We start from the raw sequence: 25,795 nt of genomic DNA, 5'->3' as shown, positions 1-25,795 counted from the left end.
TCCCCATTCCTGATTTTTTCGATAAAATTCCTGGTTTTCTTTTTTCTTATCATTCTGGCCATACTATCTGTCTCTTATTGTGCCCACACTGCCCAGTGAAACTGACCTGCTCTCTCTGGTGGTCCTGGACAGCGTGGCTCTCTCTCTGGTGGTGGTGCGGGTACAGTGTGATGCTCTCTCTCTCTGGTGGTACGGTGTGGGTGGCTCTCTCTCTCTGGTGGTCCGGTACAGTATGGTTCTCTCTTTGGTGGTGCGGTGCAGTGTGGCTCTCTCTCTCTGGTGGTGCGGTGCAGCATGGCTCTCTCTCTCTCTCTGGTGGTGCGGTACAGTATGGTTCTCTCTCTGGTGGTGTGGTGCAGTGTGGCTCTCTCTCTCTGATGGTGTGGTGCAGTGTGGCTCTCTCTCTCTGGTGGTGCGGTACAGTATGGTTCTCTCTCTGGTGGTGTGGTACAGCTTGGCTCTCTCTCTGGTGGTGCGGGTACAGTGTGGCGCTCTGGTGGTGCGGGTACAGTGTGGCTCTCATGGCGCTCTCTGGTGGTGCGGGTACAGCATGTCTCTCATGGTTCTCTGGTGGTGCGGGTACAGTGTGGCTCTCATGGCTCTTTCTGGTGGTGCGGGTACAGCATGGCTCTCTGGTGGTGCGGGTACAGCATGGCTCTCTGGTGGTGCGAGTACAGCATGGCTCTCTGGTGGTGCGGGTACAGTGTGGCTCTCATGGCTCTTTCTGGTGGTGCGGGTTCAGTGTGGCGCTCTGGTGGTGCGGGTACAGCATGGCGCTCTGGTGGTGCGGGTACAGTGTGGCTCTATCTGGTGGTGCTGGGGCTATTAGTTCCCCCAGCACAGTCCTCTTTCTATTTCCATGTCTCCTGTAGTACTGTACATGCTTTTTTCTGAGTTTTCTTTTTCCCCCCAGGCCCCAGCAGAGTGCATGCTGATGACTGTAATCCCCGAGACTACATTTCCCAGGATGCCCCACTCGTTTTTTCTGCTCCACTGTGGGAGGGGAGAAGAACCAGCAGGAAGCTTTCTTCTCTCCCGTCCCGTGCTGCAGACATGCCGACATGAGAAAGGGGAAGGAAGGAACCTCCTGACAGCGGCCTTAAATTTATTGATTTTTCACTTTCTGATCTGCAGGAGTCACCCTTTCTGCAGGCATTGCCCTGCACTGGCTGTAAAAATGTTGCTGTCCCAGGCAGAGTGCATTTTGTATCACTCTGCCTGGGACAGGAAAGGGCACTTTAGGCCCCTTTCACACGGGGCGGATCAGTAATGATCCGCCCCGTCAACCTCCGCTTGCTCAGCGGGGATCGCTCCAGTGGATGACAGGGCGGTCCCCGCACACTGTGTAGGGACCGCCCTGTCTTTTCTCTGCTCTCCCCTATGGGGGATCGGATGAACATGGACCATATGTCCGTGTTCACCCGATCCGATCCGCCAGACGGATGGAAAAGTAGGTTTTTCCTCCGTCACACTTTGGCGGATCGGAGCGGGTTGGATGTCAGCGGGCATGTCACCGCTGACATCCCCGGCTCCATAGAGGAGCACGGATCGCCCGTTCAGGTCTGCCTAAAAAAACTGGCAGGTGGACCTGAACGGGCCTCCCGTGTGAAAGAGCCCTTAGAGGAAGCATTGGCTTATGCAGCTCTGCTCCCTCTGCAGCCACATGCTTCCTCTACCGCCGTCTCCTTCCACAACGCTGATGCTCTGGGATAGCGGGTCAGCGATCTCGGAGCAGGAGGTCGCAGGCTACACCAGAGGGCTTTCTGGGCCACTTGTTTGACACCCCTGAATTAAGGTGTATGTAAATCCTAACAGTAAACTTCTCGTATTTGCTCCCGTTTGGTCTAATCATTATACTGTACAGTTGAAAACATTTTGTTTCTATTCTTTAGGTGACAAAATATCTGTTGATCTTGTCAGAAAATTATGAACATGGCTATGTTGACTGTTATCGGCTATCACCACAGCTCTCTTTGTAGACCACAGAGCACCTCCCAGGTGTTCCATAGTTATATCCTCAAATGACAACAATTCTAAAAAAGAGATTTTTAATACAGCTTACCTGTAAAATCTTTTTCTTGGAGTACATCACGGGACACAGAGCGGCATATTCATTACTATATGGGTTATATGGAGTACCTTCAGGTGATGGACACTGGCAATCTCAAACAGGAAATGCCCCTCCCTATATAACCCCCTCCCATAGGAGGAGTACCTCAGTTTTGTAGCAAGCAGTATGCCTCCCAAAATGGTCCCCAAAAGAGGGGTGGGAGCTCTGTGTCCCGTGATGTACTCCAAGAAAAAGATTTTTCAGGTAAGCTGTATTAAAAATCTCTTTTTCTTTATCGTACATCACGGGACACAGAGCGGCATATTCATTACTATATGGGATGTCCCAAAGCAATGCTTACAATGAGGGGAGGGAGAACATCTCCAAGACAAAAGGATTTAATTTAGAGATATACTCAAATCATAATAAATCCAACTTAGTTGAGAAAAATAATTTTAAATTTTAAATTTAACTCAAAAGGGAGCCCCCGGAATCCGAGGGTCTCAAACTGCAGCCTGCAGCACTGCCTGCCCAAAGCTGTATCAGTATTCCTTCTTACGTCCAACTGGTAGAATTTTGTAAACGTGTGGACAGAAGACCAGGTTGCCGCCTTGCAAACTTGAGCCATAGAGATCTGGTGGTGTGCTGCCCAGGAGGCGCCCATGGCCCTAGTAGAATGAGCCTTTAATGATAACGGAGGAGGCAACCCTTTCAAGCCGTAGGCCTGAGTGATTAACTGTTTAATCCACCTTGAGATGGTGGATTTTGCAGCTGCCTGCCCCTTCTTGGGCCCATCCGGTAAAATGAACAACACATCTGTTTTCCGGATCTTCTCTGTAGCTTTAAGATAGGCCTTCATGGCCCTGACAATATCCAAGGTATGCAGCAACCCTTCCTTTCTGGAAGTAGGTTTAGGAAAGAAGGATGGTAATACCAAATCCTGGTTTAGATGAAAACTGGATATAACCTTTGGTAGGAAGGAAGGATGAGGGCGGAGAACGACCTTGTCCTTATGAAAAATAAGATATGGTTCCTTACAGGATAAGGCTGCCAGTTCCAATACTCTTCTGGCGGAAACTATGGCAACCAAAAATACCAACTTCCTTGTCAGTAAAACCAAAGGAATTTCAGCCAACGGCTCAAAAGGTTGTTTCTGTAAACTTGACAGAACAAGATTTAAATCCCACGGGCAAAGTGGGGATTTAACTGGAGGATTAATACGTAAGACCCCTTGAAGGAAGGTCTTAACCAGCGAGTGGGTGGCCAGCGGCCGCTGAAACCACACTGACAAAGCTGAAATCTGTCCTTTGATTGTGCTTAATGCCAGTCCTTTATCCACTCCTAGCTGGAGAAAACTTAATACTCTATCGATGGTAAACTTGCGAGAAAGCCATCGCTTGGACTCACACCAGCCTACATAGGCCTTCCAGATCCTGTAATAAATCACCCTAGAGACCGGTTTCCTGGCTCTGATTAGGGTATAGATTACTTTCTGAGACAGACCTCTACCCCTGAGAATCAGGGATTCAGCTTCCAGGCCGTCAAATTTAGATGCCGTAAGGCAGGGTGGAGGATCGGACCTTGCGATAGCAGGTCTGGCCGTAGAGGAAGAGTCCAAGGGTCTCCCACTACCATCTTCAGGATTAGTGAATACCATGCCCTTCTGGGCCATGCTGGAGCTACCAGGATGACTGGTATGTGCTCCACCCTGATCCTGCGTAGCAGGTGGGGTAGTAACTGGAGCGGGGGAAAAGCATAAAGAAGTTTGAACTGATGCCAAGGGCAAACCAGCGCATCGGTTCCGCAGGCCATCGGATCCCTTGAGCGGGATATGAACCTGTCTAGCTTCTTGTTGAGTCTCGATGCCATGACATCCACGTCCGGCACTCCCCATCTTTGGCAGAGTGCTTGAAAGATTTGTGGATGTAGAGACCATTCCCCCGGCAACAGAGTCTGGCTTAAGAAGTCCGCCTGAAAGTTGTCCACTCCTGGAATGAATATTGCCGATATGCAGGGCACATGAGCCTCTGCCCATAGGAGAATCAAGCTCACCTCTCTCTGAGCGGCTTGACTCTTGGTTCCCCCTTGGTGATTTATGTATGCCACGGCCGTGGCATTGTCCGATTGAATTCTCACCGGGAACCCCTGCAATTTGGACGTCCAAGCCCTGAGGGCTAGTCGAGCAGCTCTGAGCTCCAAGATGTTGATGGGCAACTGCCTCTCTGGCTTTGCCCAAGTACCCTGGCGAGTGCAACCATCCAAAATTGCTCCCCAGCCCGTCAGGCTGGCGTCTGTGGTTACTATCTTCCAAGCCACTGGGCTGAAAGACTTCCCCTTCACTAGATTCTGAGGGTCTAACCACCAACACAGACTTTGTCGGACTCTTGATGAGAGCGGCAAAGGGATATCCAAGGCCTGTGGCCTCCTGCTCCATGCTGACAGGATGGCTGCCTGCAGGATGCGAGTGTGGCTCTGGGCGTACGGTACCGCCTCGAATGTGGCCACCATCTTGCCTAGTAACCGCATACATAGGCGAATAGTTGGTTCCTTTTTGCTTAGAACCAGTAGGATTAATTCCTTGATGGCTTTGACTTTCCTCAGAGGTAGAAACACTCTTTGTTGTTCTGTGTCTAACCTCATGCCGAGATATTCCAACTGCCTTGTGGGCTGGAATGTTGACTTTTCTCGATTTAGGATCCAGCCGAACCTCTCGAGGTATTGGACAGTGAGGGCCACTGCTCGTTCCAAGCCAGGAGACGAGTGATCTATGACTAGGAGGTCGTCCAGGTATGCTAGGATCGTGACCCCTTGGATCCTTAGCTTGGCTAGGATTGGGGCTAGGACCTTCGTGAACACCCGGGGGGCCGTAGCCAACCCAAAGGGAAGCGCCACGAACTGGAAGTGACGCGAAGCCACCATAAAGCGTAGATATCTTTGATGTGGCTGATAAATTGGAACATGAAGGTAGGCATCCTTTATGTCTATGGAAGCCATGAAGTCGTCCTTCTGGAGTGTGGCAGCTGCTGACCGCACGGATTCCATCCGAAATGAGCGGACCTTTAGGTATGCATTTACCATCTTTAGGTCCAAAATTGGCCTGACATCTCCATTGGACTTTGGGACGATGAATAGGTTGGAGTAGAAACCCAGCCCTTGTTCTAGGACTGGTACCTCTATTATTACTTCCTGGGAGAGTAGATGATTTAATGCCGTCATTAATGCGGCTCCCCTCTCCGGATCGTTTGGAATCCTTGACTCCTGGAAATGAGGAGGAGGAAACCTTAGGAAGTCTAATTTGTAGCCCGTGGCCACGGAAGACCGTACCCACTTGTCGGGAATGCTGGCTTCCCAAACCTCTGAAAAGAGACACAGCCTTCCCCCCACCTTCGTGGGTGGGGGCGCCCCTTCATAAGGTCGGCTTGGGGGCTGGTTTTGCTGGTTTGCGAAACCACTGCCTCTTGCCTCTAGCAGCCTGTCCCTGCGATCTACTATTGAAGTTAAAGTTTGATCTTGCAGGAGGCCGTCGATACTGTTTGGCATTAGAGGGCCCCTGCCCAGGGGAGTGCTGTCGTTTAAACGCAGGCCCCTGAAACTTCCTTTTGGTTGGCAAAAGAGTACTGAATGTATTTATCCAGGTCTTCTCCGAAGAGTCGTCCTCCATGGAAGGGGAACCCTACCAGGAGCTTCTTGCATGGGGGCTCGGCCTCCCAGCTCTTTAACCATAAGAGTCTTCTCATATGGATAAGGGATAACGATAAACGTGACGCTTGCTGGATAGAATCCTTAATCGCATCTACCGTAAAGCGTATGGCCCTAGGGACATCCGAAAATTCTTCTGCCTGCTGGGCAGGAATAAGTTTAAGCATCTGCTTAGTTTGATCCGATAATGCTTGTGCAACCCCAATCGCAGCCACAGCTGGCTGCACTACTGCCCCTGCAGTAGTGAAGGAGTTTTTAAGTAGTGCTTCCAAGCGTTTATCAACCGGATCCTTGAACACCTGTATGTTTTCTACAGGGCATGTTAAAGAATTGTTAACACATGAGATGGCTGCGTCCACCAAAGGGGTTGCCCATCTCTTGGAAAATGTATCTTCCATAGGATATAAGGCAGAAAATCTTTTAGGTGGTAAAAAGATTCTGTCTGGCTTGATCCAATCTTGGAACAGAACTTCCTCTAGCAGAGGATGGATCGGAAAAACTGCGTTGTTTTGAGGCGGCCTTAGAGAGCCCAAAGCTGAAACAGTCGATACTTGGAGATCTGGTACTGGCAAGTTGAAAGCACTATGGACCAAGTCCGTTAAGGCTTGAACCCACCAGCTCTCCCTTTGGGAGACTGCCCCAGACTCCCCTGTATCCGGATCCTCGATCCCCGAACCTGCTTGGTCCTTGTCCAAGAGGTCTTCCAATTCCCCTGCGGAAAGGACCTCCTCCTCAGAGGGTCCACGCTCGGGCGACGGAGATCTATTCTGTTTTCTGCCCCGCAGAGCCATGGTTATCATCTTTTCCATTCTTTTTTCCATCTCCTTTAAAGAGGTGGATAATACCTCGTCCGTGACCATCCTAGGGTTGGACTGACCCGAGCCAGCTCCAGCCCCAGATCCCGATGGCCCCAAGGCTCCCTCTCGGGAAAGCAGCGGCATAATTTTTTCCGAGACCTCAGACTCTCTGGGGGAATCCCCACCTCTTGTACCCTCTGACCCGGAATGCCATGGTACAATACCGAGGTACGCCTGCTAACTTATCGGTGTTTGGAACTATAAACAATTATTGCCCAAAAACCCGTTTGGGGGATAAACAAAAAATGCCTTCTCTCCCTTTGATGGATCTTTTCTCTTTTTTTTTTTTTTAAACCCAAGAAAGAAAAAACATTCTGTCCCCCTTAGTAGTATTGCCAGAAAAAACTGCTGAGATAGAAAAGAACAGCCTATTTCTAGGCTTGAAAACAGTCTTATGAAGACTGTAATATCTTTTTTGGCCACTGTGTGTCCTCGGCGCCCCGTGCTGCCGCTCTGGTCTCTTCCTCCTCAGTTCCAGCATAAACTGAGCTGATGGAACGAAAGGAAGGGCCGCCCCTTCCTTAAACCAACTGACCCGCCCTTCCCCCCTCAGCTAACGGCGCGAAATTGCGCTCATAACACGGGGATGCGCGCGCGCCCGCCGACGGGGGGGGGTGGGGGGAAGGGAGCCCACGAGGAGGCCAGCGTTTGCCTGTCATCCAGGCTAGGAGGAAGGACCAATGCAGCATCGCCTGGAGGCTTGCAGGTAAGCACAGCTCTCTTTATCACACACACACAGCCACTCAATGCTTTTCAATACTACCAGGGAGGTCACCTCTTATGGGGAAATAACACATAGAGCCATCCTATCATTAAGATATGTGACTTATTTTGCCAGATGCAGCGCATAACTTTAGGCATATCCCCTGTGACCCCCCAGAAAAACCTGCTAAGAACCAAGTTCCGCAAGTTTCCTCTCACTTACCTGCTCCATGCCGCAGGACTTTGCCAAGCAAGAGGCCCAATCTTCCCCCATCTCCGTGGGGCTGTCTAGACCTTCAGGCCCTGGGTTCCTATGAAGGATCCACTGTCCTGGGCCCATATAGCACTCTGGCAACAGAAACATTAGGCCCCCAAAGGTTTCTAAGTTCTGGGCCCAGGGTCCAGCTCTCTAAAAAGAAAAGCATTATGGGCTATACCCCAAGGGTTTGGGGTCCGGTTACTGACCACTTTAGCGCTGAGGCCTTTGGACAGAACCGGTTAGCTCACCTAATCCCAAGGATGCGGAGGCAAGCTAAAGCATGACCAACACCTAAGACACTGGCGTAAAAACTGAGGTACTCCTCCTATGGGAGGGGGTTATATAGGGAGGGGCATTTCCTGTTTGAGATTGCCAGTGTCCATCACCTGAAGGTACTCCATATAACCCATATAGTAATGAATATGCCGCTCTGTGTCCCGTGATGTACGATAAAGAAAATACAATAAAGAGAGTGAGCTTTGTCACTCTGGGAAAGAAAGTGTATTATTGGCAGGATCACCAGATGAAAATAAATGCAAGGAAGCCGAAAAAGAATGCAGCCACCATATTTAAGAACTTGTTTGCTGCAATATAATACATTTTTCCATAAACAAAAAAGAAAAGGCAGTGCTTAACACAAATCATATAACATATACAGTGCTATAAAATTTCCTTTTTAAATGTCCACAATTTTCACCAAGATGAAAATCCACTCTTAGTAGAAAACAAGTTCACAGTATAAATAAACCTTGTTTCCAAATGTGTGTCACTCCACACTGTCTGAGCCCTCCACCTGTGGGAATGTCATTCACCAGATATTATAGCCTTCTGATTATACAGTAGGTAGGGCACAATGTTCATACACAATAACTCCATAGAGTACGGTGTACAGGTTAGGAATCTCCACAATGTTTTATGTCAATATTTCTTTATTAGTATTTTCAATACATGAACAAGGATTACATTTGTTACATCAAGTCAGATGTTCCAACTGGGGCAAATTGTTCCAGAAATAAGGAAGTTTAGTGCCATGGTGGTAAAACCAAACTTACAGAATAAATAATGGTAAATATACAAACCTTGTTGACTCCAGACAGGGGGATCAGGTGGGGCACCAGCTAGGTAAGCAGCTATGCAGTTTAAAAGTAGAAGGAAGGATGGACACGTAAGAGAAGAGATATGGAATCAGGAAGAATTCACTCCACAATGTTTTAGAAGACTTTACTCCTTTAATGATCTTGCATATTCATTAGACACAAGTAAAAATACACATTTTAAAAGTGCAAGAGCCTTCACTACACATTGAATGTCTGCCATTTTGACAGTTTACAGGGCAGGGCCTCACCTTGACATATACTAAACAACGCCGATCTCAACAGATCTGTAGCCTGCGAGTACCTGTCTTGGCAATCTCAACACAGAGATTGCTAAGACAGGTACTTGCAGGCTACAAATAGTGCATGCTCTTCTGTAGTATTGTTACCGTAAGATATTTTAGAACAGGTCATTTATGCTCAAGTTTTGTTACGCTGCTTGAACACGTTTTTAAAAAAAAATATTCAACAGCTCTGATTTGAGATTAATGCAAGTCACTGCTTCTTTTTCCATAGTCCCTTCATTCTAGTGTACGTAAGGCAGCTTATGAAGCTTTGGGAAAATTTGCACTTTCAATGAATCTGGTGTGCCAGAAGAACCCTAATGAACCCAACGCTGCAGGTGAGGTGGGCAGTGCTTGTATAGGGCCTTATGCATGTGGGCAGTTCAGCTGTTGGCATCAAATCCCAGCGTTTTTAGGAACCCAGAAAGCACAGGTGCACTGTCCAGCCCTGCTGTCAACAACCTGTCAAAGTCTATGATGGGCTGAAATATGTGGCAGCTGGACTGTACTGAGCAGTACTCACATTTAAAACCATATGCTCTAAGGGACATCCAAAAAACACAAGTACCACATGGAACAGCATCTAGCCGTCGCATATTTCAGTCTATTGGCATCAGGGCTTGATAATTCACCTGTGCCTTTTGGGCACTTGGAAGCACTGAGATTTAATGCTGCCATGCAAAACCGCCCACGTGCATGTAACCTTATGGAGACATATGCTGAAAAATATAGATTGCTGTTAAATATGTTTCCATTTGATAATGTAGTTTACTGGTTGTTATACTCATTCAGTGGGTTTGAAAGTTTGAGCCACTGATCCTGAATAAGTATGTAGATTTGATCATGAGTTCTGACTTCACTTACTTGCTCCATGCTTTTTTTTTTCTAGTCATTGATGCAAAACTTATTGAATTTAAAGACAACCAGTTTGCTAAACATTTAAAAATATTAGCACCCATGCATTTCTGTCAGATATCGCACCACCTCGAAAATTGTTGCAATTACAAATTTTTAGGCCTCATTCACACTTCGGGCCGTTCGGGTCCGTCTGTCACGGACCTGAACGGCCGCTCCATGCATCGCTATGGAGCGTCGGATGTCAGCGGAGACATGTCCGCTGACATCCGATCCGACCCACTAAAAACAGACGTATGGGGGCCACGTCCCCATCCGTCCATGCGGATCGGATCGGGTAAGATCTGATGAAAACGGACATGCTGTCCGTTTTCATCAGATCGCTCCATAGGGAGACGGCGGTGCCCGACAAGCCCCTCCCCGCTCAGTGAGCAGAGAGGAGCTTGTCATCCGCCTGCTCAGCGGAGATCTGCGGACTGATCTCCCGCCTAGCCGACGGGAGCAGGCGGACTCCGTAGCGACGGAGTTTGCCAAGTGTGAATGAGGCCTTGGGCTTTGTTATTATTTACTTTGTTTGTATTGGTATGACACAGAAAAAAAAATAGAGAAACAAAAAACCAAATCTGACACATTCCACGCAAAACTCCAAAAATGGACTGGAAAAATTATTGCCACCCTCAATTTAATATTTGGTTGCACACCCCTTGGACATGACTGAATACACAGAATATATAATCTATATATATATATTATTATTTTCCCCGTTTAGTAAAATATATATTTAACACGGTACTAAAGGCAAACGTTTTTTTTTTTTTATTAAAATAACAAACCACCTATACTTATCTGCTCTGTTATTGCATAGAGTGGCCACAATCTTTTTTTCTGGGGTCCCCCACCAGCGATCTTGGCTCCTACTGTTCTGTGTCCAACTCCAAAGCAAGCAGGTTGCTATGGGGCAGACGTGCAGAATCAATAAACACACACAGCATGGCTCGGCCCCATTCTCTGCTCACAGAATTTGACTGATGGCAGCAGGAGCCAATGGCTCACACTGCTGCCTGACCCTCCTTTGAGACTAAAAAGTCATAGGAGAAGAACTGCAGTTAGGCACATGGAATGCATTAATATAAAAAATGTTTTGGCTTTATAACTGTTTTAATTTAGCCTCTATTTTCAGTCCCATTCTCTATTTCTATTCCATCTATTAGCACTGCTTCTTCTCTTGGATGTCCTCATACCTGCCTATCTGCACGGGGCAGTACATGATAAAGAGCGTGAAGTGGCAATGACTGTTCTAGAGTCTATGAACAATTTACTAAAAGATGTGAAGGAACCGTGTGTGAGAGGACCTGAACAGCTGGAGAAAATGTGTGCCGTCCTCAAGGCAGTTCTACAGAGCAAAGTAATTCATTAATCTGCTGATTACACAAGTACCAGCATATGCATCAATAATCTAAACTGGTTCTGTTCCCACAGACAGCATGTCAGGATCCAGAGGGCGAAGATGAAGATGACAAGCAGCAGGTTGGCCATTTGCAATTCTTTGCAATCTTTTTACTTCCTTCCTTTCATCACTTGTACTACACAATGTTAGCACCATGTTATTATGGACAGGCAACCACATTTCCTACTGGCTCTACAGCAATTGAAATCTGAAAACATAGCTCCAGGACAAACTAAGTGTAGGAAGTTGATGGAAGACACTCTAGTGCTGGCTAAATGGATTTTCAATGGAAATTAATTTTAAAGTGTACTTATCCTTCTTTTTTTTATTTTTTTTTATTTCTTTTTTATATTGCCTATTATGAACATGTATGGCTGCTTGTCATTTTATTGACACTAAAGCCGGCCATAGACGAGTATTTTTTTTTGTTCAGCCAGCCATGATTTTCAATCCACACACGCAAGGTGGAAAACCCCTGGCCTGGACTTTATCTGACAGCAGGACTTGCCCTGTCCCTGCTAAAGTGGCCAACTTAACTGTTGTTAAAATTTGCTGTTCGTGTGATAGAGGGGAAAGCAGCAGATCTTTATTTGACAGTATTGATCTTTGCCTTGTTGGACTTTCGCTAAATGAGTTATAAAAGAAAGGTCAGAGATCTGCAAGGTGTATGAATTACTTGTGCAAACATTCTAAATACCAAGAATACCTGCCAAGGGCTCATTCAGGTGAGCTGTATCTTACTGCACTGCATTTCATCAATATCTACATGGGACAATATTCCCAACACCTTCCAACTTTTTGGATGAGATTTTTGATCCAGACACAACCTGAACGGGCAGGGATGTAAAAAAAAAAATGGGCACCTGTCCCATTCAGCTCTGATTTCAGCAGGGGTTCCACTCATGATCAGAGCAGAGCTGCTTTGTGTGAGAGAGCCCTTTCACTGGCTTTTTAAAGTAACCGATGCAATTATAGATAATTTTGTTTTATTTGATTTGATCAATAAGAGTGACAAAAAAGGAGGAGAGAGGGACAGAGGTAATTGTTTCCAAAAGAGAGTCAGTCACTCCAAATAAGGGGCAGTTTAGAGCTTGTAGATTCTCTTCATAATTTTTAATGAATGGAATTATAATTCAGACATAGGTGAGCATTGGATTGAATATTATTCTCAAACATTTTCGGATTGCCATTGTCTGTTACATTAACCCGCGCCCTGCCTGAGTGACAGCTTCATCTATTCAGATAAGTAGAGCTTGTCATTTCTGCAGAAAAGCTGGGTTTAGTTGCCCTAGAAAAACGTAGCTCACTTTTTTGCATTCCACTTACTCTCAAACTGGCAGAAGGTAAACAAGAGAAGGGAAAGATCCGCTTGTAAACATGAAAGTCAAAATGAATAGACCATGTATTTATAAAATACAAGAATCAAAAACTTTAGGAAGCAGACAGTTTGTTTTTTAAAAACAATGATTGTATTTAAGATTCACATACTGTAGCTCTACTAGTTCATGAGATGAAGAAAGGTTTAAATCTCTAATATGCCTTTGTGGATCCCCTTCTCTGCATATCACCTTTTATCTTTCAAGAGAAAAACCAGGACCCATAATTATGACCGCTAACTATTCTGGGTGTCAGGCTTGCCAGGGTAACCCTTTTTTGCACATTGAGGACGTATTTTAGATGGGGATTTTGTGACACTATTTTACCCATTGGGTAGACAGCAGGGAGTGGGCTGATTCTATAGCCAGTAGACAGCCTGCTTTTGGCTATAGAATCCATCCCTAACGGCTGTCAATTACAAGTTGAGAGTGGACCTGACAGGGAACTTACTTGTTCCTCAGCTTCCCCATCAGGCTTTTCCCACTGTCGGCATCACTGGTTGCTAGGAGCCGATCAGCTGTAAAACCAACAGCATCCTTGACGGCCAATGACAGGTGGAAGGAGAAGGGGGTAGCGATGGCAAACATGCTACACAGTGTACAGAGACAGGTACTCTTATGCCACGTACACACAATCGGTTCATCCGATGAAAACGGGCCGATGAATTTTTCCATCAGATATCCGATGAAGCTGACTTTCATCAGTCTTGCCTACACACCATCAGTTAAAAATCCGATCGTGTCCAACGCGGTGACGTAAAACACGACGACGTGCAGAGAAAAATGAAGTTCAATGCTTCCGAGCATGCGTCGACTTGATTCTGAGCATGCATGGATTTTTGACTGATGGATTTCCCCACAGACGATCGTTTTTTTCTATCGGTTTTTTAACCATCAGAAATTTTTAAAACAGGTTCTATTTTTTTTCACCGATGGGGGGAAAAAAACGATGGGGCCCACACACGATTGGTTCATCCGATGTACAGGGCATAACTGTCTCTGTACACCAATTTAAAGTTGGTCTTACTCACCTAAAGTTTCCTTCTCTATGAACTGGAGGTAATCGTTTTTGTACTTGGTGGAGCCATAGTACCATTATGCAAAAGTCGCACCATTAAGAACTACCTTGGTCTGTCGCACTTTTTGGTAAAGCCACAAAAACTGACAGCAGGAATTTTTAATCTGACACAAGCCATTTTAAAGGGGCTGTACTTCCAGAAAATTGTTGTAAGTGCTTTAATGAGTTCCCCTGATCCTGATTGTGTACACACACACACACACACACACACACTCTCTGTAAACACACACACACTGTAAACACAGGGTGACTAGGAGAAAACAAATACATATTGGGTGCCAAAAATACTTAGCACCTGTGTTTGCCTGATTACAGATTGGATTCTGCAGTAATACAGTTTAAATCATGTTTTCTACCATCACATATTTCAGTTAACTTCTTTTTAGTAAAGTTTGCAATAAATATTGAGCATAGTATTACATACTGTTTAACATTTAGCATCCCTTAAGCACAGACTTGGAAGCTATAACCACAGTGACGTAAATATTGGTACTCCAGAACAAATAAAATCTATATTCTTAAAGTTGAACTTTAAGCAAAACTTTTGTTTTTCATTTTGGATAGAGTAAGGAAGGGTTATAACCCATGTAACATTTATTTTTGCCAGCTTTGTTCCATTGGGGAGATTTACCCTCAGATCCTGTCCATAGCAAAAACAGGAAGTGAGAGGAAATATGTGCAAATTGAGGGATGCTTTTGGGGACCCCCAGGTCACCAGAACTAGTGTCCCCATTGGACGAGTTCCCATCTATTACCCAAAATTTGGGATTTTCTTTTACTTTCACTTTTAGTGATAATGGTAAATGGACAAATGGAGAGGATCAATCTCCCTTCACAGGTCACAGACAGCAATAAAAATTGACAGGTGTTCTAATCCATGTCGCTCTTATCCAAAAAAATAAATAAAGTTTTGCCTTTAGTTAAACTTGTGAACATGCAGTAAAATAACTTCAAAATACACCCTCATTCAGCTATGTAGCTAAGGGCATTGTGGAGAGATTAATCTCCAAATTTCTCAACAGAGGTACTGAAATATTTTTTTTTTGTTACTTTCTATTGCAGCAAAATCATGACAGCCTGACGCCTTCAAATTTGTACATGTATATGTGTCTAAACAACAAACCCAAGCCTAAGGCAACATTCACACTACCCTCCTATGCTTAGGTTAATTATTGCAGGAGAAATTCTTTATGTGAAGTCTTTGTTTCCCAAATCAAGTTCTCCTGCATTTATATGCATTTGCGACTACACATATTTACATAAATATAACATAATATGATCCTGGACGTTTAGATTTCTCTAAACACATCTAAACTGAACTGGAGGTAACTGAATTTTGTAGGTAAAGGCACAGTGTGAATATCAACATTAATATATATATGTGAGAAATGTACTACAGCGCTAACTATTACATTTAAAAGGAAAAAAACAACAAAAATACCCAAATGATAACGCTGCATACACACAGGTGTACAAAACCAGAATGATACAAAAAAAGGAAAAATAGTGATGCGCTGAAATCAACTTTTGCGGATATGTGTACAATATGTGCAGAATTGATACCAAATATACACACTCAGGAGGGTATCAATAAGAAACCACTATAAAAACTAATTGTGAGATGATCCATAAGTGCAAAAAAAAAGAAAGAAACAACAACCTCAAGTGTAGCAAATGGGGAAGAGCCTAGTGACGTGATCAATGGACGTTCATCCGTGTGAGGAGATCACTATACTGAGCGGCTTGTAAGGCTATGTTTAAAGGCTGTATCTGAAGAGGGGATTCGTGAGTGCATCTGCTTTTTTGCTGTTGTCCATGCTTAATCTGTGATCCACAGTATTGCACCATATTTCTTTCCTTTTTTTCCTTTTGAGTTATATCGCCCTGAAGCAGCAAGGCGTCCTCATATGCTGGGCCATTTGGAAGCAATTAAGCACCAGTCCACACTTATTAATCTGAAGTTTCAAGGTGTCTGTCTGTGTTTTGTTTGAAAGCTGCACAATATGTCAGCCTGTGATAGCAAGTGGGTGTGGAACCCTTTTGTATTATAAGTACTACTACTCAGAACTGGACATTTGCTACACTTGAGGTGGTTGTTTCTTTTTTTTTTTTTTTTTTTTTTTGCACTTATGGATCATCTCACAATTTTTTTGTTTTTTATTGTGGTTTCTTATTGATACCCTCCTGAGTGTGTATATTTGGTATAAATTCTGCACATATTGTACACATATCAGCAAAAGTTGATTTCAGCGCATCACTATTTTTCCTTTTTTTGCAACATTAATATATGCATTTAGAAATGCCCTTTAAATATAGGTTTAGGTTTTTCTTTTTGTTGTGATCTACGAGGATCTTTAAAAATGAGTCACTTCACAGTTCAAGCAGCTAGTCAGAGTGGTTCTAAAGATCTTTACTGCTTTTTAGGAATACTATATATAAATACATGTCCACAGTCTGGGCACAGGCGCACTTTAATGGAAGCACATGTGCAATAAAAGGCATAGGAGTGATTCCAGTTGGCATACATGACCCATTAATGTCTAACAAATTTCACATACCCCCATTACTGCCATCTTCCTTAAGAGAATGTGCAGTTGATGAATACCAACACATATGTAACACATTATACCCTTCTGTCTTCTAAACCTAATTCACGTTTCACTATTCAGCATCATTTTTCTTGTAATTAAACCAGGCTTTTCTTATGTTTCGTGTCGTTTTCGTGTTTTGCGTATACATAGTCTATGTATTCTTTCCCTTGTAAGTGCTCTACAGCATTGTGAACTGTGATTAGTGGCTCTGGAATCTGTAACCTAAAGAGGGCACATAGTCTGTCCAGTGCTACAATGGACCATGTGCTTACCGCCAGAAAAGGGGGAAGGAAAATAAAGGATACTGCAGCACCAATAACCAACAAACAAGGCATCACTAGTTTATTCCATGGCTGCCTCCTCTCTAGAATTGTTCTTGCAATGGAGTTCCTGCTTTCCATTGTGCTGCAAAACAAAGTGGAACCAAGTGCAAGGCCTATGGAAGGCAGCAACCAATCAAACTTTTTGTCTTCATGGATGTATTTAAAGGGACATCGCCAGTCCCATATTTCACATACTGGAGGACTGTCTGAAAGTGACAGGAAGGGATACTGGCTATAGGAAGCAGCAATTAACCAACAGGTTAGACTGAGAAGACAAGACTGCATGGTGAGAGTGGCTTCTGCTCTGGCTGGTCCACCCCGTTGGTTTATATGAGATCGGCTCCACTCTTCACTGAAGGACACCCAAGGGAGCAGCAGAGGGATTTTCTTGTAGGCCTCATTCTGAAAGCCCAGAAATCGCAGGAATATTACTTCTGTACTGGGAGACACAATCCAGCCACCACTCCATAAACCTAGCAGGAATCCTGTAAGAAATTAGCAAAATTAGAAAAAAAAAATATGTATCTAACATTTTTACCTGAATACAGCTAGTATTGGGAAAGGTGAAAGCATACATTTCCTGGAATTCTCAGCTAAGCAAGCCACATTATATACCCACTGGATGAAGTACATTCATATCTCTTCTATATTCACATAAGGTTTATTATTTTGTGTATACTGAATCAGTAAGCAAAGTTAATACATGTGTGATTGACTGTAATAACTGTTGATAACCCTAATGTTTTAAGCAATGGGACATACAGACTTGTATGACCTTTAAAATGGATCTCTGCCCTACTTCATCTTGCACCATCGCTGCATACCCACCAAAACATACAATAAATCTATCCTTTACCATCTTCTGAATGCCGCCAAATCTTGTATCCTTGTATGATGGATGGACCCCTCCCTCAATATCATTGTGAATACGTAGAGTAGAAGCAATGGAAGATCTCATACTCGTCCCAAACAGACATGACTTGTACCACAACACATGGTTTACATGTTTTCAGCAGAAGATAAAGCCCTTCTACAGGGAGAACCTTAAACACTTAGGCCCGGATTCACATACATTGGCGCATATTTATGCCGCCGTAGCGTATCTAATATACGCTACGCCGACGCAGAGAGGCAAGCACAGAATTCACAAAGCACTTGCCTCCCAAACTGTGCTGGGTTTCCTCGGCGTAAGCCGGTGTAGGTGGAAGTGGGCGTGAGCCATGCTAATGAGGTGTGACCCCATGCAAATGCTGGGCCGAGTGCCAGACAAGTACTTAAAACGAACGGCGCATGCGCAGTCCCGTGGACGTATCACAGTGCGCATGCGCACAATCACGTCGAAACAAAATCGCGGTGAAATCGCATGACTTTCTGCCTGAAAAAAAATGGTCAGGTGTGAATGCAGCCTTAGAATTAGAATCTGGTAAATATCATCAGACTCCGAGATCAATTTTTTTAATTTAACCCATTCCCGACCAGCTAGCTATACGTCGACTCACTTTCAGACCACTAGGGGGCACGCGAGCGCCGCTAAAGCCAATGCGCATGCCTGGCGGTCGCAATGACTTCTGGGCACCCGCGATGGCTCCACACAGAGACAGAACGGAGATCTGTCAATGTAAACAGACAGATCTCCATGCTGTCAGGGGAGAGGAAACTGATCTGTTGTTGATTCTAAGTATGAACAAGGATCGGTCTCACCCAGTCAGTCCCATCCCCCACAGTTAGAATCACTCCCTAGGACACACAGTTAACCCCTTGATCACCCCTTACTGTTAATCCCTTCCCTGCCAGTGTCATACAGTAATCGGTGCATTTTTATAGCACTGATCGCTGAAATGTCAATGGTCCCCAAAAAGTGTCCAATCAGTCCCCTACAATGTCGCAGTCTTGTCGCAGTTGTCGATTAATCAGTTATTTTTTTCGGCCCTAGCCGAGTGGGTGTGCGTCGCTTTACTGGGGAAGAGATGGCACCAGGATGCCGTATGGAAACAACGCAAATCGACATGGACAGTATGATGCTTTGGGCAATGTTCTGCTTGGAAACCTTGGATCTTACAATCTATGTGGACATTACATGCCACATGCCACCTACCTAAACATTGTTGCTGACCCTGTCATGGAAATGGTATTCCCTTATGTCAGTAGTCTTTCAGCAGTACAAGGCACACTGCCATGCTGCAAAAAAAAATCAGGAATGGTTGGAGGAACACAACGAGTTTGAGGTGTTGACTTGGCCTCCAGATCTCAATTAAATTGGGCATCTGTGGCAAGTTCCTCCTCCCCCATATTTAGAAGATCTTTTATTGACAGAGGGCGATGAGGTGGTTATTGCGGGTAACTGATTTTGACAGGTACCCACTTCCAGTTGGATCCTTGGGGCAACCTGGGTGTAAGTTTGGGAACCCCTTCCCCTGCAGTGTCTTGGGACATGTCACAGGTCTCAGGAGACTGCTGGACCAGTCACAGGGCGCAGGAGGCGTCCGGCTGTAGAGCCGCATTGAGTCCCAGTCGGCTGCCCACAGTTAAGATGCCAGCGCTTGGACCCAAAAACCAGCAAAGAACCGTGTCTAGTGAGGACATCGCTGGATCTTTGGACAGGTAAGTGTGTGTTTTTTTTAAAGTCAGCAGCTACAGTATTTGTGGCTGCTGACTTTTACATTGGTGTTTACAGGGTGAAGATTCTCTTTAATATTAGATGGGTGGTCATAAAGTTATGGCTGATCATTGTACAGTGATCATAGTCTCCTTTTGAATAGGGATTGCTAACACTTGTGTAGAGAGCAGCAGATACTTTAGAGGAAGTCAGCAGAAATACAAAGATTTGCATTTCTTGATCCCTTACAATGTGATCAGCTGGCACATGACGGCTGATCATGTGATGTAAACAGAGCTGGTAATTGGCTATTTTTTCTCCTCACGCTGATGGCGTGAGAAAAAAGATAGCCGAATCTCCGGCGGCTGTCAGAGGGACACCGGTCCTGATGAAGGAGAGGTGCCACCTGCCAGTGAATAACAGTGCTGCCTACCAGTGACCACCAGCGTCACCCATCAGTGCCCACAGTACCACCCATCAGTGCCCCCTACCAGTGCTGCCCATCAGTGCCCCCTACCAGTGCTGCCCATCAGTGCCACCTTATCTGTGCCTATCAGTGCCCACCACTGCAGCCTATCAGTGCCGCCTCATCAGCACATATCAATGGGGGGAGAAAAATTACCTGTTTTCAAAATTTTATAACGAACTATGAAACGTTTTTTTTTTTGTTTAGCAAAAAATTAAAACCCCAGCAGTGATTAAATACCACCAAAAGAAAGCTCTATTTGTGTGAAAATTGGTCTTGGCAGGAGGGGGGTTTAAGTGCCCAGTAAGGAAGTGGTTAATATAGTTTGCTGGCTGGTATTATCCAATTAATCGTATTCAAGTTAGGAATGCCGTTTGTATTTTATCAGAAAATTCTACTTCTGAAATTAGTAGCAGTATTGCCATTGATCGAAATGTTTCATAACGCTTGTTTTAAGTAATCTGGTGGTAGCTATACTTTAACGACTAGCCGGCAGCAGGTCCGGCTCGGCTGCGCGAGATCATGTAGGTATACGTCATCTCGCATTTCAGCCAATAGGGGCGCGCTCACCCCTGGTGCCGGCGCGCGTGCCCGGCAGGCGCGATCACCGCCGGGCACTCGCGATCACTCATTACAGAGCGAGAACCAGAAGCTGCGAGTGTAAACACACAGCTCCCGGTCCTGTCAGGGGGAGAAATGATGGATCGTCTGTTCATACAATGTATGAACAGCGATCAGTCTTTTCCCCTAGTCAGTCCCACCCCCCCTTCAGTTAGAACACACCCAGGGAACATAATTAACCCCTTCCTCGCCACCTAGTGGTAACCCCTTCCCTGCCAGTGGCATTTTTATAGTAATCAATGCATTTTTATAGCACTGATCGCTATAAAAATGCCAATGGTCCCAAAAATGTGTCAAAAGTGTCAGAAGTGTCCGCCATAATGTCGCAGTACTGATAAAAATTGCTGATCGCCGCCATAACTAGTAAAAAAAAAAAATATTAATAAAAAAGCCATAAAACTATCCCCTATTTTGTAGACGCTATAACTTTTGCGCAAACCAATCAATAAACAATTATTTTGATTTTTTTTTTTACGAAAAATATGTAGAAGAATACGTATCGGCCTAAACTGAGGAAAAAAAAAACAATTTTATATATTTTGAGGATATTTATTACAGCAAAAAGTAAAAAATATTCTTTTTTTTTCAAAATTGTCGCTCTATTTTTGTTTATAGAGCAAAAAATAAAAACCACAGAGGTGATCAAATACCATCAAAAGAAAGCTCTATTTGTGGGAAAAAAAGGACGCCAATTTTGTTTGGGAGCCATGTTGCACGACCGCGCAATTGTCAGTTAAAGCGACGCAGTGCCGAATCGCAAAAAGGGGCCCGGTCATTGACCAGCAATATGGTCCGGGGCTGAAGTGGTTAAGGCGTCATGCACACTGGACGTTTTTACAGCAGCTGTTTTTGGCAGTAGATGTTTTTTTTTCTACAGTCAATAAACTCTCCATCATGTTATCCTATGTGTCCATGCCCACATAGGCTGTTATCAGCAGTTGTGGGCAGTGGCGTTTTTGAGCAGTACAAAAACCCAACTAGTGGGTTCTGAGAGACATTTTTTCAGCTGTAAAAGCGCTCTTACTCTGATAAACGCTCAAAAACAGCACTCACCAGCGTTTTGTTTAATGTTTTTGTTCCATTGAAAACATTTTTTTTTTCATAAAAATAATAAAAAACGCGAACGCTAAAAAACGACTGGGGTTTTTATAACGTTATTTTAACGTCCAGTGTGCATGAGGCCTAATAGTGTGGGGCAGGTTAGGTGTATAAAGTGGCATTTTTCTAATGTAGCAGAAAGCATGCGTCAATTCTTGCAAAATCCATAGAATTTAGCAGTCTGAATTAGCCGTTAAGAAGGCATTGGGCTAGATTCAGCATTGATTTACGCCGGCGTATCTATAGATACGCCGCGTAAATTCAAAGCTGCGCCGGCATATCTTCTTTCTGTATTCTGAAAGCAAGATACGCCGACATTAGCCTAAGATCCGACTGGCGTAAGTCTTTTACACCGTCGTATCTTAGGGTGCATATTTACGCTGGCCATTGGTGCCGCTTCCGTCGTTTTCGGCGTAGAATATGCAAATGACCTAGATACGCCGATTCACAAATTTACGTACGCTCGGCGACATTTTTTTACGTTGTTTACGTTCGGCTTTTTCGGCGTAAGGTTGCTCCTGCTATTATGAGGCGTACGCAATGTTAAGTATGGACGTCGTTCCCGCGTCAAATTTTTAATTTTTTACGTTGTTTGCATAAGTCGTTCGCGAATAGGGCTGGACGTAATTTACGTTCACGTCGAAACCAATGACATCCTTGCGGCGCCGTTCGGGAAAAACATCAATCACGTCGGGTCGCCACCCATTTACATAAAACATGCCCCCCTCATACTCATTTGAATTAGGTGCGCTTACGCCGGCCCCATTTACGCTACGCCGCTGCAACTTACGGAGCAAGTGCTTTGTGAATACTGCACTTGCCCATGTAAGTTGCGGCGGCGTAGCATAAATAACATACGCTACGCCCGCACAAACTTACGGCGGGCTACTTGAATCTAGCCCATTGTATTTTTTTCATGTGCAAATTACAGAATCACGTGTAGTTTAGCCTTTATAATTATTTGCTTGTCTGTTTAAATTGGAATTAAGCATATGTTCATTGTTAAGTGAATAGAGAATTCTAAACTATCAGTTGTATTGAAACAATGTTTTCCCCTAACGTCAGATTGTCTCCATTTTATAACACGCATAGATCATAAACAGTAAAACGCATAGAAAGTTCTGTAAACTCTTTAAAAGTTTAGGGCAGGTAATATAACGCCCTGAAATGAGCGCTGTATTTTTCATTCTACCTCGAGTAGAGAGAATGTTTTTTCTTACTCTGCAAGTATGAATAATCAATTGACAAAAGGGACGACATGTGAAAGTCTCACCTGTGATCACTGTGTCGGTTACCATGAGGATGAGCAGCGAGATGACAGACGCTTGGTTGCGAACTTCTCGTAGACAGAGGAATGGCAGAAAATTAAAGAAGCATTTTGCAGCCTGCAGACACAGGATAGTCTCTACAATACCCATATTCATCTCTCATGTGCTCTCCCTGCTATATTATTGCAGAGCATTTGGCAATCTGTCATTACTTCATGGCCATCGTTAACGGCAGCAGGCGCTCTTATCAGTTAGTCACTTGCAGATTTTCTTTTTTTTAATAAAGACTTGCCTGTCTTGTTTTCCTTTCTCACTTTTAGAAGTTTGTAAATCTGATTAGAAGCCTCTGGAAGATGGATGAACTCTTTTTCGATCAGTCACATAGTATGTTTGCTTGAAAGAGCTGTGCTTACTGTGCCTTCACTGCAAGCTTTCTCTTCTTTTCTGTTTGTATATTTGCTTTTGAGGTAATTAACCTGTAGAGCAGGTAGATCAGCTAAACCCAGGTAAGGGTTGTGTCACAGCCCAGGGCTTCCCGGGAGAAACGCCTACAGACCAGAGATTGTCTGTTGGTGACACACCCACAGAACTATCTCTCACGATTTGCCCCTTTGTTTTAGTGATGCTATAAAGTTTTATTGTGTTTACCAGTATCGTCGCTGAATAGTTCTAATATTATGCCTCCGGCATTTGCACAATTTTTTGTGGCACTAAGACCTAGCTATACATTTACCTGGCAGGCATCTTGAGTGGCAGCTTGATTCTTTCCTGCATAATTCCTTACGGTTAAAGCAGGATTTTCACAGCCAATATTTAAAGAAACTACCACCAAATATCAACTCTGTAGCTTACAAATAACTCGCTGGTGCAAATAATTCAGTGAACCAAATTTCCACCTAATGCCCCGTACACATGATCTGAAAATGGCATTACAGATCGTCCGTTTTTTTTGCATGCTAGTCGCATATCAAACATGAAGAGCTTACTAAATTTACGAGAATTCTCGTACGACAGAATAAAAAAACGGAAGTGATGTCATGCGTTGTTGTGTATTTTCGGACGACAACTGTACTGATTAAACGAAAATGCGTACAATCTGGTATCGTATGAGGAAAAAAAATTATCACGACAGTTCATCCGATATCATCAGATATAAATCTGATGATATCGGATGAACTGTCGTGATTGGCTCTCGAAACCCCTGTATTAATGATCCGATTATCATACGATCGATTCGAAAGCGGTATTTTTCATACGATTTTCGGATTGTGTGTACAGGTAATTAGACCGTCCCTGGAGACTATTATTCTGTTGGGTGTGACCATGTTACTTCTGTACATCACAGAGAAAGTAAATAGCCGATTCTTACAGGCTGCATGTCAGAAAATGTTAATATGTAGGCAGCCAGGGAATTGTTAGAGATAGAAATTAAAGCTATATGCAAAACTTTTTTTTTTGGGATAGCATAAGGGAGGGTTTTAATCCCTGTCAGTATTTTTTTTTAAATTTTATTCTTTGCCATCTGAGTTCCATTGCGGATATTTCCCTTCACTTCCTGTCCCATTGCCATACAGGAAGTGTGAGGAAATGCCGCTCGCTATGGGTAAGCCAAAGAGGTGATCACCATGGGACAGTCAATTGGCCTCTTTACTTAGACCCCTTTCACATTGAGCTGCGTCAGTGGTAAAACGCTGCTACTTTTACTGCCGATTTGTGGTGCATTTCGGCCGCTTGCGGGGCGCATTTAACCGCCGCTAGCGCCCGAGAAAGGGCTGAAGTAGCACATTGCCGGCAGTATTGCCGCGCTGTCCCATCGATTTCAGTGGGCAGCAGCGGTGGAGGAGCGGTATACACACCGCTCCTTCACCGTTCCAAAGATGCGGTTAGCAGTACTTTTTTTTACCGTCCTGCTAGCGCATGGGTCTTCAAACTTCGGCCCTTCAGTTGTTCAGGAACTACAATTTTCATCATGCCTAGTCATGTCTGTGAATGTCAGTGTGTTGCAATGCCTCATGGGGTGTGTAGTTCTACAACAGCTGGAGGGCCGTAGTTTGAGGATCCCGTTGCGAGCTCGCTTTCACACTGGAGACAATGGAGCAGCTTTTTAAGGGTGGATTGCAGGCGCTATTTTTAACGCTATAGCACCTGCAATACGCCCTCAGCGTGAAAGGGGTCTTAACTCCAAACTTCTGCCGGCTATCGGGTGGGGCTAGTCTGTGCAGTGGTGCACTTAATCACCATGCCCTTTCAGGTACTGCATGCAGGGGTAATGCTTCTTATGCCGCGTACACACGGTCGTTTTTTCTCATGAAAAAAAATGACGTTTTTCAAACGTCATTTTAAAAAACGATGTTGCCTACACACCATCGTTTTTTCAAAATGCTCTAGCAAAGCGCGGTTACGTTCAGCACGTACGGCGGCACTCTGTTCCATTCTAGCTCGCATCATGACTTGCTTCTGAGCATGCGCGGGTTTAAAAACGTTGTTTTAAACGTCATTTTAGCCCACACACGATCATTTTTTATGACACAAAAAAATACGTTTTGAAAAACAACATAAAAAATTTAAGCATGTTCGAATTTATTTATTTTTGTCGTTTTTTAGAAGACATAAAACTACGTTTTCCCCACACACGGTCATTTTAAATGACGTTTTTAAAAATGTCGTTTTTTTTCATCACAAAAAACGACCGTGTGTACACGGCATTAGTAAATATCAGTCCCCTTTTGCTAGCAGTTGTAATAGAAGCACAACAAGTGGCTGCTCACCAGCACTGTGTGCTTCGCAGACTCTGACTTGGATGCTTGGTAATCCAGGAACCCCTCTGGCTTGGCTCTCAGTATGAACCTCCAGTATGCGACTCCAGCCACCAAAGATCCAGCTTGCAGATCAAGAAGAAGGTGCTTCCGCTAGCTACACACACAATGACAGAGATGTGTGTCCCTCTGGTCTGCAAAAAATCCCTTAATTTGCAGGGAGTTCCTTAGGGAGCCCCAGGTCAGCAGAACTGGTGTCCCCATTGGAAGGTCTCCTTTATATTACTTTTCTGAGAACAACCCAAAATTTGTGATTTTCGTTTTCACTTCCTTAAATAAGAGACATCAGAAATGTTATAATATATAAATCTTTTT

The 25,795-nt window shown here is 44.4% G+C and overlaps 2 protein-coding genes across 2 annotated transcripts in view; one reads left to right on the top strand and one right to left on the bottom strand.

Annotated features, from left to right (window-relative positions):
* IPO4 (importin 4) overlaps positions 1 to 25,795 on the top strand; it is a 171,942-nt gene that overhangs the window by 124,005 nt on the left and 22,142 nt on the right. The window contains exons 22-24 of the mRNA XM_040354677.1: positions 9,178 to 9,283; positions 11,012 to 11,205; positions 11,280 to 11,327. Coding sequence (XP_040210611.1) covers positions 9,178 to 9,283; positions 11,012 to 11,205; positions 11,280 to 11,327 — 348 coding nt within the window. The remainder of the gene's footprint in view (positions 1 to 9,177; positions 9,284 to 11,011; positions 11,206 to 11,279; positions 11,328 to 25,795) is intronic.
* On the bottom strand, positions 16,097 to 23,171 carry LOC120941345. Its single transcript, XM_040354686.1, has 2 exons — positions 22,670 to 23,171; positions 16,097 to 17,100 (listed from the first exon to the last, which is right to left on the bottom strand). The coding sequence occupies exons 1-2, from the start codon at positions 22,818 to 22,820 to the stop codon at positions 16,388 to 16,390; spliced, it is 864 nt and encodes a 287-aa protein (XP_040210620.1). The 5' UTR covers positions 22,821 to 23,171; the 3' UTR covers positions 16,097 to 16,387.

Source organism: Rana temporaria, chromosome 1, assembly GCF_905171775.1.
Source record: "Rana temporaria chromosome 1, aRanTem1.1, whole genome shotgun sequence".
NCBI lineage: Eukaryota > Metazoa > Chordata > Amphibia > Anura > Ranidae > Rana > Rana temporaria.
This window is presented reverse-complemented; position numbering and strand designations above follow the sequence as displayed.

Coding starts and splice junctions, on each gene's coding strand:
- LOC120941345 (XM_040354686.1), bottom strand. CDS start 22,820: ATGAATATGGGTATTGTAGAGACTATCCTGTGTCTGCAGGCTGCAAAA. Junction 17,101..22,669: donor AACCGACACAGTGATCACAG/GTGAGACTTTCA, acceptor AATTTCTTACAG/GATTCCTGCTAGGTTTATGG.